At 55.4% G+C, this 13,080-nt stretch overlaps 1 protein-coding gene across 1 annotated transcript in view; it reads left to right on the top strand.

Annotated features, from left to right (window-relative positions):
• Positions 1-13,080, top strand: part of LTBP2 (latent transforming growth factor beta binding protein 2) — a 100,938-nt gene that overhangs the window by 61,089 nt on the left and 26,769 nt on the right. The window contains exons 9-15 of the mRNA XM_066344034.1: positions 1,770-1,844; positions 4,465-4,587; positions 7,519-7,683; positions 7,935-8,150; positions 9,277-9,296; positions 10,450-10,489; positions 11,190-11,303. Coding sequence (XP_066200131.1) covers positions 1,770-1,844; positions 4,465-4,587; positions 7,519-7,683; positions 7,935-8,150; positions 9,277-9,296; positions 10,450-10,489; positions 11,190-11,303 — 753 coding nt within the window. The remainder of the gene's footprint in view (positions 1-1,769; positions 1,845-4,464; positions 4,588-7,518; positions 7,684-7,934; positions 8,151-9,276; positions 9,297-10,449; positions 10,490-11,189; positions 11,304-13,080) is intronic.

Here is a 13,080-nt window from a genome sequence, read left to right on the forward strand (position 1 = left end):
GTGAACCAGAGGGCATGTATTCTCAACGGTAAATGACTTCTGGAATAAAATAAGCGCTACTAAACAGCTCTGGAAGTTCATCGCCGATGCCACGACCGGTAGTGGCACTGGAGAGCACTGGAGGCGCAGTTCCCTCGCCGAAGCCCTCGTGGGCAAGCTGTGGCCGCAAAGAAGCCAATGGAAGAAAAAGACAAACTGCAACAGGAGATCACATGCAGTTAACTTTACAAAATGACACCTTTAAAAGTGTGACAGTATCTTTATGGAGCTTTGTGTTGAAATAGTGTCTTTGAAAACCCCTTGAGTGCGGAGGACCCGGGTTCGATTCCCGGCCAGGGCACATAGGAGAAGCGCCCATTTGCTTCTCCACCCCTCCGCCGCGCTTTCCTCTCTGTCTCTCTCTTCCCCTCCCGCAGCCGAGGCTCCATTGGAGCAAAGATGGCCCGGGCGCTGGGGATGGCTCTGTGGCCTCTGCCTCAGGCGCTAGAGTGGCTCTGGTCGCAATATGGCGACGCCCAGGATGGGCAGAGCACCGCCCCTGGTGGGCGTGCCGGGTGGATCCCGGTCGGGCGCATGCGGGAGTCTGTCTGACTGTCTCTCCCTGTTTCCAGCTTCAGAAAAATGAAAAAAAAAAAAAAAAAAAAAAAAAAAGAAAACCCCTTGAATGCTCTGAGAATTGCTGGCTATGCCCTTCTTGGTAGAGGAATTGTCAAACTTGAAGAGGAGCTATTCTTTTTTAAAGAAGAGATGGGTGTTCCACATTTGCTGCCCTTTTCTGTGATGACAGGAGGCTGTCAGTAGTACGCTACCTGTTAGAGCTTTTCAACAAGGTTGACATATGAGTGTGTCCCTCCAAAGTAACAGAGATATTTCCCTGGTTTTCTTTCATGTAAATAGTTTTTCATTTCTCTGAAAAGTAAAGGGAATTGTTGTGAAATCAAGGCAGGAGATGTACCAGCACTGACATTCTGAGAATTATTTCCTAATTATGAGATGCTGCAAACCATCTCCATTTGTGCACTTGGAAACTGGAATTTTCTAGCTTAGAATTGGTAAGAACAACTAATCGCTGCCCCCCATGGGAAAGTGGAAATTTACTAGCTTGATTTCAACAGCATCCCATGGTTGGTGAATGTGCATGAAAAATAAATGTCCTGCCTTTATAAGCGCAATGACTGATGAGTTTCCTCCCTCTTGATCTAGGAAACTGTCAGCTATGGCAGCATCAAAACCGAGTATCCAAATAGACTGACCTTAGCCAGGGTGTGAATTGTTGTATCAGATGTTTAAAAACCAATAAAACAACTGTAGTTACGTAAGAAGTAACCATTTAGAGAAACTGGGTGATGGACACTCGGGTACTATTTTCTGCAACTTCCGGCACATCTATAATTTCTTCAAAACAAAAATTTTTTTAAAAAGTAATAAAATGTGTTCAATCCTATCTGATATCGTATTACATTGATACAGTATAAAATATACTCTACAATATATATAAATATATACTACTCTTATAATATTATAATTATATACAAGATATAGTTACTTAGTATCATTTTTATTAGGAGCAAGGTGGACTTTGAGTAGCCTGGTTGGAGCCAGAGAGAGGATTTCAGCCGAGAGGGCATAGCTGCCCGAGGTGATGGGGGGAGAAGGGCCTCACAGCTGCAGAGTGGGCTGGACATCCAGACGGCACCCCACTTCCCAGCATGGGTGACAGAGGAGCCCGAGGGCTCTCACTGAGACCTGTCCATATCTTCACTCCTCAGACTCCCCAGTGATTGAAAATGGCCAGCTGGAGTGTCCCCAGGGGTACAGGAGACTAAACCTCACTCACTGCCAAGGTAAGGATGACCTCGGCCAAGGCTGGACTTGGGGAAGGGAAGTGACGGACACCCCCACCCGCCCCGCATCATCGGTGATGTTGCCTGCGTGGTCTCCACTGGGCCCCTCTATGCCCCAACTTGGGGGAGCTCCGGGGGTTGCTGGTTCCGGAAGCCTGAGGAGGTCAGGGCACAGTGACAGTGAGCTGAGGAAGGACCTGGTGGCTGAACCCTTCCCGGCCTCCCCATCTCCACCCGCCCCCTCCCGGACCAGGGCCAGGTGCCTCTGTAGGAATGTGTGATGCCATGTCTGAAGTACCACCCCGTTCCCCGCACATCTGCTCACCTCCTGGGGGCTGACCTCCTTGGAATGGGGGACTTTTGACTCTAGGCTGGGAGATCGAGGCAGCCTGAGTCAGTGCGGACCTCTGGACTTTCCCCACCAAGCACCTTCAGCTGTCCCCCCACCCCCGCCCCTGCCACCACCTCAGCCCACAGCCAGGAGCAGGAGAGGGGAGGACACAGGGGAAGAGGGAAGAGGGAGGGGACCATAGAGCACAAACCCTGGCCTTGCTGGCCTGGCTGACAGGCTCTGTAAGGCCAGCCAAGGACTAGGGTGCTCTGGATGAGAAAGCCCCCAAAGGGCAAGGCCCGGGGGCACTCTGAGACAGCGGGTGGGAGGTGGGGCTCAGTTATGGCTTTGTCACTACAGGGAATCCCAGTGGGGGTGGGGGTGGGGGTGAGACCAGAATGGCTGAGGGTTCAGAGGGCTCACCGAGGTGGCAGCAGCTGCCTTCGGTGGCTCAGGCTCTGAGTGAGGAGCCTCTGCCGGCTGCAGGCCTGGTGAGAGGTTGATACGAGTGGGGCCTGTCAGCCTGAGGGGCTTCTGAGGCTGCGGAAGTCAGTGAGGAACTGAGGCGCTTCCGCCTCGGAAAGCTTTGAGAACTGGATGTACTGCTGTCTGTGTGGCTACTTGGGGTGAAGCTGGGTTAGAAACAAGGGATAGACCCAGATGGCCTCCGAGGAAGCCCTGGCGTGGCTGGGCTCTGTGCCTGCGGGGAGCCAGGCCCCACGGAGGACTTCTGGCCTGTGGATAAGAAAAGGTGCTTGGATCAGCAAAAGGGCCGCCTCAGGGGCCATGTGCTGAGGGCCTAGCAGACAGCGGGAATGCAGAGATGTCTAGTTTTGCCCTGGAGGGTTTGGTAAAGCTGCTCATAGCTAAACTGCCTCCGGTGGCCTTTCCTCCTGGCAGATTTCCCAGCCTGGAGGTTAAAGTAGTTTCCAGAATCTCAAATGGGCTCTGTCTTCTATCCACTGAGCCCCCAAGATACAGGACGCCAAGGACCCTCCCCAGAGGGCCCTGCCCCTGAAACCTCCCCCTTCTCGTGTCTGTAGCCATGGTGTCCACGTCTGCAAAGGGACCCACCCAACTCTGCATCTGTTTGTGCCCACCTCCCCCCCTCTATCCATCCTTCTCTTCTACATCCACAGAGTAATTTGGGGGTGCTGTGAGCTGCATACACTGTGCAGGTGCTAGTACACAGGGCCAGGTAGGGCATGGCTGCTGCCCCAGATGAAGACAGACACCTAAATAATCTCACACAATGATAGCAGTGCTCTGGACAGAGAGAAGACGGAGTGCTATGGGACCGCATGCTGGGGGCCTTCCCAGACTGGAGGATCCAGGAAGTCTTCAAGGGATACCTGGCTTAGACTTACAGATCTTCCTACTTGCCATTGTTGCTGCCACCCCGATCCACAACGGGACCCTCACCAAGAGGGGCCCTGACTTCTCGGAGCTCGGAGTGTGAGAGTTGGGGCCTCCTCGTGGCAGGAAGAAGCTGTGGTGTGACACACTTTTGAGATCCCGGAGGGAGCTCTCTTGGTGGAACAGCAGCTGGAGCAGCCACTGGTGGCAGGGCATGATGAGGCCTGCCTGAGGCTGGGTGCTCGAAGGCCCTGGAGAATGGCCCTCCTAACCCTCAGCCTCCCAGTGCCTGCCTCTTCTTCCTTATCGGGCCCCTCCATCCTGCCGCTCGCTGCGCACATGTCCCCAGACCGGGGGTCCTGCAGAGACGACTCGGGCTCTCTCAAGGAAAGCTGAATAAGGAGCGTCTGGGAATTCCTCTCTCTGCCCTCCAACCCCAGCTGTCCCCCTTATCTACTCCCCCTGTTTGCATCCCAGCGTGTCACTTTCTAGCTGAGTGACTTTGAGCAAGTCACCCCTGGAGCCTCAGTTTTCCCACCTAGAAAATGAGGTCATGTGGACCTACTGAATAAAATTGTTTGTGAAAATTAAATGAAACATCACATGTAAAGCACCTAGCATGCCATTAGGCACTCAGTAAACATTGGCTTTTGATGTTATTATGATCATTATTACCAATCACAGGACCAAGAGATCTGCCATTTTTATCTTGTCTTGTCCTCCTGTTCGAGACTCTCTGGTAGTTACTCTTAGTATCCCCATTTTACAGATGAGGACATTGAGGTACAGAGAGTGGGATCAACTTAACCAATAGCAGCTCTCTCATTGTTGTCCTTTAATTTGGAGAAAGTGTTTGAAGATCTCTGCCCCAGCCCATCCCCTCCACCAGGCCTCAGGGCGGCGGGTACATGGTCATCTCCTTTAACCCTGCAGATATCAACGAGTGCTTGACCCTGGGCCTGTGCAAGGACTCGGAGTGCGTGAACACCAGGGGCAGCTACCTGTGCACCTGCAGGCCTGGCCTCATGCTGGATCCATCGAGGAGCCGCTGTGTGTGTGAGTGCTGGTGAGGAGCAGGGGTGGGGAACACTGGGAAGCAAGCTGGGACTCTCAGGGTCCACGGGCCAGGCCTGGGGCAGAAATTTCCCCCAGACCCTATCTCAGGGCCCAGTGTCTGCTACTCAGCCTGGAATGGACCCAGAGTACACAAATGGATCTGTCCCCTGCTGGGACAGACAGCTGCTACTTCACCTTGGGCTTTAGGCATTTCTTTGAGGACTTTGCAGTTTGGGATTTTCTACTCTCATTTTTTTTCTCTAAGTATTTCTGTCCTGTCTGTGGCCCCGTTTACTGTGGGGGGATGTGTGTTGCCTCTGCTCTGACTGCTGGCTGAGCGGCAGCTGCCTCTTCCAGCAGCTGAGCTTAGCAGCCTGCTCACTTAGCTGCAGGCCTTTCTGAAAGGGCCCCGACTATAGCATGAATACCACGGCGGCCCAGCCCCGGCCTTTCCGTAATCCTCTGGGCCCTTGTGGTCCTGCGTCCGTGAACACATGCGTGCGTGAGTCTTATTAGCTTTGTGCCCGTGTGTGTGCATGTGTGTGCACAGCCAGGCCACTGTTTCCAGTGACCTCTGTGGTTTCCCGCTGGGACAGGCCCAGGCTGACAGCTCCCAGAAGGCAGAGCTGACGCCAAGGCCCTGACGGGGCTTTCCTGGGGCAGGGAGGCCTGACCAGAGCTGAATGAAGCCAGTCCTGACTGGCCTTTGCCCAGTGACAGCCCAGATTAGGCCGGCCACCCCTGCTCAGCAGAGCTCCCTGCGGTCACTAAAGCCCTCGGTCTGCGAACCGCCAGGCGCTGGGTGTGAGGTGGCCACAAAATGAGCACGACTCCAGCACCATCCAGAGGGAGCACCCCATGTGGAGGGAGGACCCAACCTAGTGTGTGTCTCCAGAGAGAGGAGATAGTAAAAGCCTTAGAGGGGACACTGAGAGAGTGAGGGGGCCCAGGGTGGGAAGGACATGTCAGGCTGCTCTCAGGAAGACCTCATGGTGACAGAGACATGTAATCAAGGCCTTGATTCTCCCCATCCCACCCCCACTTAAGATTCCTTCACTAGGCAGGTGTGTTTAATGTCTGAGGTGACATATTTATTAGTGCCAGAAAGAGATACTTAATACAGGGAAGCAGAGGTGGCCCTTGGGTGTTCTTTTTTTCCTCCTTCCTTAGTATTTTCTTTCCCTCCCTCCAGCCTCCTCTGATGATTCATCTCCCTGGAGTTGGGAGGGGAAAGCACTAAGTTTCTCTCCCCTTCGTTTCGGAGCTTTGCCCTCCTTCCTGTTACCTGACCAGGGCTAGAAGAGCAGCTACAAGGGTGCCTGCCCTGGGCTGGGCAAGACTCCTGACATTCCCAGCTATGTCACCTCGCCCTGGGGCTCCAAGGGGCCACATTCTTCCCTACAGTATCCCAAGGGCAGTGGCTGCTGGAGGCAGAGATTGAACCTGAAGACCCAGGCGCACGGCCTGGCTGATAGCTGACCTGTGTATAGTATATGACCTTTGACAAGGCCCTTTCTCATATATCACTGTGGAGAAGATTTATATGTCAGTAGTCTTTGGGTTGCAAGTGACAGAAACCCAACTCAAACCACTGCAAGCAAAAACATTTCCTTGGTGTTACCTGTGCCAGGCAGGGGGCATTTCTCACACTTGCTGCCCCATGCTTTGGGGAAAATATTTAGGATGTCTCTTGCTCTCTTTCCTTGGTGTTGATTTCTTGTTCCTTCAAAGGTACCCCCAGACATTCCAGGTCTACATCCTCCCAGCCTTACAAACTCAACAACAACAAAAATCAGAAAATAAAAAACCCCTCTTTTCCAATAATCCAGGAAAGTCCCAAAGCTGATTATCATCATTGGGCTACTTATCAAGTGTCCATCCGTATTCAATTACTGTGACCAAAGATATGGACTACCCTCCTTCAACCAGGAAGTGGGGGACCAAGACTGGGGGCAGGGGTGGGTCTTACCAGAAAACTGGGGTGCTGTTACCAGAATACAAGGGACAGGCAGAGATACAGGCATCCACCGCCCCTGGGATTTTCATCACCACCCCTATCTCACACACAAAGGAGATAAGGCCTGGGAGGTCATGGAGCAGGGAGTTGAACTTGGGCTGCTGAGTCCTGACCAGGACTCCCCAGAGTCACCAGTTCCTCAGTGTTGAGTGTGGCCCTCTTACCCCACCGCTCACCCTCCTCTGGCCCTCTGAAGATTTCAGTCTCTTTCAATGAGCCATGGCCTCCTCATCTTCTGCTGAGGTAATTTATAAGAAAATAATCTGTAATATTTACTATCAAAGTGCAAGCAAGGGGACACTGGCGGTGGCATTGTTATTACATTATATTTATATATATATCGAAACCAGCCTAGTTCACACTCACTGTGGTCCACTGGCTTTTGATCCATGAATCTGGCCATCCATCCATCCAATCAGCATGTACCGGGCATCGGCCTTTATCAGACACTGTGCGGAGTCCCTGGGTTACAGAGATGACAGGGCCCCTGTCCTGAAAGTTCCCCATCAGGCCTTTCGTTCTCACCTTGTCTCATTTCCCCAAGGAGACTGCGGCCCTCAGAGCCTACTGCTCCCCACTAGGCCCAAGACCCTTGATGGGCTTTGGTAAACACTTGTATCTCACTCAGCACGTGGAGGCAAGCAGGTGCATCCCCATTTCCTGCTCTCAGGTTCTCCGTGGGGGTGGGAGTCCAGTCCCCTCAAACATGTAATGTGAGTAGGTGCTGATGCATTCCACTCAACTGATCCTCCTAATATTGTCACGAGCATTTTCAGGGCCCCAAACTTCCAGACTGTGACACAGGCCAGGCCAATCCAAGTGCACGCGCCCGGCCACACCTCCCTCTGCTCCCTCGCCTGCGCTTTCCCTCCCCCTGGCCGCCCGCCCACCCCGACCCCCTGTGTCTGTTGCAGCGGACAAGGCTGTCTCCATGCAGCAGGGACTGTGCTATCGGTCACTGGGGCCCGGCACCTGCGCCCTGCCTCTGATCCAGAAGATCACCAAGCAGATATGCTGCTGCAGCCGAGTGGGCAAAGCATGGGGCAGCAAGTGTGAGAAATGCCCCCTGCCTGGCACAGGTAACCCCCCGTCTGCCTCTCAGCTCTGGCCACTAAGGGGCTTCCTCTAACCCAGTGCTGTTTTCCCTCACCTGAACTTAACCTCAAGCCAAAGACCCTGATCTTCCTTCCTGCTCAACTCCTTAACCCAACCTGGGGTCCCTTCCTCCTTGCTGCCACAGTAGCCTGGACCCAAAAGGGAGGGAAGGGCGGGCCCTGCTTCCTGCAGCAACAGCCTCTCTCAGCGTGTCCTCTGACCACTGCACTTGCAGAGGCCTTCAGGGAGATCTGCCCTGCCGGCCACGGCTATACCTACTCGAGCTCGGACATCCGCCTGAGCATGAGGAAAGCCGAGGAGGAGGAGCTGGCCAGGCCCTCGAGGGAGCAAGGGCAGAAGAGCGACGGGACCCTGCCCGGGCCAGCCGAGAAGCAGCCACTCCGGGCGGCCACCAGCACCTGGCTGGAGGCTGAGACCATCCCTGACACAGGTATCTGGGCTGGGGGAAATGCCCAAGAGATTCCCTTTCCCCTTGGATTACAATACCTCAAAGGGCCACTGGGATTTTATCCTGGGTGCATGGCATCTCGTCTCTGGAGCCTTAGGGAAGGGAGTCTGGAGCACAACACCCAGCCCCGGAACCTGCTCTGCTGGCCTGGATGGCAGGAAGGCCTCACCCGCTTCCTGTCCCATGTGGGGTCAAAGGTGCCCACGTCCCAGGGAGTCGCTGGTGGAGGTGGGGGAGGTCAGCAGCCCCCGCCCCAGCTGACCATGCCTGTCCGCCCCCTGCCCCATGCCGTGCAGCCTCTGAGGCTGGTGCTTGCCGCGAGGCCTGGGGCGCTGGCAGGGGGGTCCTGGGGGGTCTGGGTGCTCCGGATCTCCAGTGCTGGCCTCAGAGTCAGAGCACTAACTCCAGCTCAACTGCCGCAGGCCCAGGAGGCATGTGGCTGGGAGCAGACTGGGCTCGAGGCCCCCTGGCAGGTGCCCTGGGAAACCAGGCAGGAGGCATTGCCTGGGTTACTGGTGACACAGAGTGCGGGAGGCCAAGGGCGTACGAGAACCGGGAGAACTAGGTGATGGCCGTGATTGCTCCAGCACTCTGGGACAGACAGATAGGGAAGTCAGGACAGAGCCCTAGTTGTCATGGGAACTGGACACCGGCCAAGCCAGGAGCAAGCCCTCTCCTTCCCAGAACTGTTCCCCTTGGGCCTGGCCTATAGCCAAGGGCGAGGGGTGGAGTGACCTGGTGAGACTGGGAGGCTTGGGAGTGGGGAGGTGACAGTGTGAGGAGCAGGGTTACCTCCAGCACCCACAGGGTGGTGTGGCCCAGGTGGGGTGGGGCTCCTGTTGTGAGATACCTGAAAGGAAAGCCGGTTTCCTTTCACCAAGTGACACTTTGTAGGCCCTCCTGGGATTCTGGGATCTGCAGTGGCCAGTCCCAGTGGTGTAGGAGGGACAAAGTCAGGCAAGAAGGGTTCGAACTCTCTCCACTGCTGACCTGAGGGGGACAAGGTTAGGAGGTCGCAGACTGAACCAGCCCTGGCCTTGGTGGAGGGGAGAAGGCAGCCAGCCTACCCCCCCCCCCCCGGGCTCATGCTCTCTCCTTTCCTTCCCAGGTGACTCTCAGGCTGGCCAGGTGAGTGAGTCCCCCTACCAGCTGGACAAGCATGGAGAGAGGGAGACCCAGCAGCCACCGAGGCAGTGTCCTGTGAGGGAGGGCGGGGGGCAGTGGAGAGTATGCAGGATTTCACTTGGAGAGGTACTGACATGGGAGGCTGGGCCCAAAGACCCAGTTTTATCTGAAAGGAAGTCATAGCAACAGCTGTTGTTTATCGAGTAGCTTCTATGCTTTCTCACTTGGGACGGTCTGGGACCCCTTCAGAAAAGCAGTAGGACTGTGTCCTGTCAGTTTGGGCTGTCTGTCATTCAAGCAGGCGAGGTCTAGAACTGGTTCTAGATTAATTTCAGATTTGGCACCTTCTGAGCTTGATTTGCTGAAACCTCAGGGTCTCCTCTGTGTGTGGCTCATGGGGCAATAGAGGCAGAGCTGTGGGTAGCCTCAATCCACTTCACTGAGAAAAGGGATCCTACCCACTTCCCTGTGCCCAGGAGTCCCCTGTAAAGAACTGAGTGTCGTCCTAGAAACACATCCCAGGAGAGTGAATCTGCTTTTTCCCTCGCTGGTCTGCCAGTTCCTCTCCCCACCCCCAGCTCGCATCCCTGACTGTCCCCAGCACTGTCTTTCTGAAGAGCTGCTCCTTCCTCTGGAAAAGCCCATTTTCTTCCCAGACCGAAGTTCCACTTCCATGTCCTCACAGTCCTGAGCCATGCTCGTCTGTCATCCTCTGCCATCTTCTGCGATCCTCTTGGCCCCCAGTGGCTTATCTGCCTCTGTCTTCAGCTGTGATGAGGGACTGCAGCTGTGGCCTGAGGTCCTAGCTTCGCCACACTCGCCCTATGACACTAGGTAGGCTAGTAAACCTCTGGAGCTTCTGTGGCTGCATCTGAGGTCGCAGCAGTGATACGATACTTGCTGATATGACCCTGAGCCGGCACATTATATACATCGGTTAATTTAATCATTCCAACTTCCTATCATAGGATAGTGGAGATTGACTAATAGGTGGACATAAAGTGCCTCACAAAATGCCCAGCATGTAGTAAGAACTTTCAATACCAGAAATGAATGAAAAAGTGAGTGAGCGAGTTGGATGGGAAGCTTCGTAGAAGGAAGTGCGTCATGGGGGAGACAGAGGAACCAAGAGGAACATTCTCTTATTTCTGCGCAGGTCACAACCAGTGTTACCCAAGTACCTTCCTGGGTCCCAGGTGAGTCCGTCCTTCCATAGGCTCCCAGGTAACAGAGAAGGGAAGGAAGGGGAGATCTTCATCTAGTAGTGGAGTTAGCATGCATGAGCTGATACATGGGGCTCAAATCAGATGAGGTCATGGGTGACAGTGTGACATGTGAAGGCTTTTCTGTGGACTCCATACACCTTAGGAGCTGGGGTTGGGGACAGGGCACTTGCAAGGTGAGAGGCTCTGCTTCTTCTCCTCCTACAATGGACACAAACACCTGCCCTTCTGCCTCTCGAGGCAGATGAGATGTTGACGTTCACGGCAGAGCTCTGCAAACTGTAAAGCGCTTTGCAAACAGAAGAAGAATGCTGAAACAGGAACCAGAAGACCTGGCTTTGGCTCTGTGTCCAGGAAGCTAGGTGGCCTTGGATACGTGGTCATTTCTGCAAGCTGCAGTCTCCCCTCGTGTGAAGTGGAGCGTGAGACTGGATGAGCTCCAAGACCCAGTGAGCTCGCAGATTATCTGACTGCATGTGGGGCCAGGTCAGGTCTCAGGAGGCTAGGAGGAGGAAGGGGTGACCTGCCCTAGGCTCCACGCCTGGCTCTCAGAACAGCAGGGAGCAGGGAGGGGCTTCTGCCAGCAACTGTGGAAGGAGGACTGTCCCACGTGGGAAGGCGGGAGGCCAAGGGGCCATGCCCACCTGCTTCCTCTCTTCTCTCCCCCCTGCAGGAGATGCCACAGGAAGGCCAACGCCTCCACTGCCTGGACAAGGAATTCCAGAGAACCAGGGAGAAGAGCATGTGACCACCCCAACCAACGTGCTGGTGACCCTGGGCCTCCCAGGTACCTGCAGGCAGCCCTGGGAGGTGTGACTGCCCAGAGCCGAATCCAGGGTTTCTCAACCAAATGAACTAACAGTGTCCAGTGAAGCCTCACACAAGCTCAGTGCCCTGACCGCCTCTTACAGAGACCACAGGGCGCCTAGTAAACCCAGGAGTCCTTCCTGGAGCAAGGGTCCCGCCAGGGCAGGGAAAGACTAGGGACGCCTTGGGAGAGGGTCTTGCTCAGAGACCTTCCAGGAGAACCCAGGGGAGCTCCAGAGGAAAGGGAGCGTGGAGAGCCCCCAGGAGCCTGGCTCTTCCAGGCTGTCGACTCTGAGTCATCTGAGTGCCCTGGCAGCGGGCAGCCTCCTGCCCATGGGGAGGGCCGGCTTTCGGGAAGGAAAACGGTGCTGGTTCTCAAGGTTGTTTAATTGCCTGGGAGCCTGTGGCTACAATGGCGAGGGGGTGCAATGTGGGGAGATTCTGGGCAAATCCACCTTGCCCTGGAATGTGCCCTTCTCAAGGCTCATTGTTTGGGGACTTGGCTCTAGAGGAGCCAGGCCGGTGTTACCCTGCTGCTCCCTGTGCACGTGTGAGCTCCTATGTGCCCTCACACGCGCCCTCACCCGGGGCTTGCTGATCTCTTAACCTCACAGACGGAGGCCATCTTGTGGGAGGCGGGTCTTTCTGGATTTCATCTGGCAAAAGGAGAGGCGCTGCAGTCCGGTGGGACAGTCCAGAGAATGTGGGGATGGGGGTCGGGTTTTGTCTTCCTGGGCTTGAGCCAGGGCACCCCGCTGCCTCTACCAGCAGCTCTCTCCTCCGGGCTCAGCACTCTGCTCATCTCCTCCCTCCGGTAGGCTAGGCGAGAGGAGCAGGGGCACGGGGCTTGGCTCAGGAGTCCAAGTCTCTGACAGCCCAGGCTCGGCCGCAGCTCTAAGGGGGACAGAACCCCCCCAGCCACCACCAATAGCCGTATGCCCGATCCCCCGTCTTCCCTGCCATCCCCCAGCCTCATCCCTCCAGGAGGATTGTTAGAACCTGGCTGGGAGTCCTCCAGGCCGATACTTGGAGCCAGGCCAGTGACAAGGTAGCCTTGCAAACAGATCAGTGTACATGTTCAGTTCAGTCCTACTTAGCTAGTGCGCTGAAGCCCCACTGCGCCCCAGCACAGGCTACACCCCCACCCCTTCCCTTGGGGCAGGGTGGGGGAGCCCAGGGTACGTGGGCTTCCCGCTAAGACATTGGAGTGGACACAGAGGCCAAACGCGCCATTCATCCAGTCCGTGGTTTGCCCATTCAGCGTGTTCTAAGTGTGAGGTGATTTTCTAGCACTGAGGACATAGTTCAAAAAAGCTAGAGTCTCTGCTCTGTAGGCAGTCTCGGCCCTGAGTCCTGGTGAGTCTCCAAACTGTCCCTGAATTCAGCGCTTGTCTCCCACTTTTTACCCCGTTACCACCACCCAGAGTAGTCCTTGTTTAAATTACTTAGGCAGGTTTCTAAGGACCCCTGTGCCTCCCCTGCCACCCACTCTGAGCGAGGCGCCCGGCAAGCTGAGAGGTCTTTCTGAGGCAGGTCTGAGCACACCCCGCCTTGCGTGACCCCCTTGCTTCTGGGTCGCAATGTGGCATTCAAGGACCTGCTCAGTTGTCCCCAGCCCCTGTACCTGCTTCCCCTGCCAGTTCTTCCCAAACACCCTGCCCGCCAGATCTGTCTGTCTGTCTGTCTGTGGGAAACAGGGCAGGATTCGCCAGAGGAGGGAATTACTGGGCAGCATGGTGAGAGCCATGCCCATATTC

Source organism: Saccopteryx leptura, chromosome 6 (genome assembly GCF_036850995.1).
Source record: "Saccopteryx leptura isolate mSacLep1 chromosome 6, mSacLep1_pri_phased_curated, whole genome shotgun sequence".
NCBI classification, from domain to species: domain Eukaryota; kingdom Metazoa; phylum Chordata; class Mammalia; order Chiroptera; family Emballonuridae; genus Saccopteryx; species Saccopteryx leptura.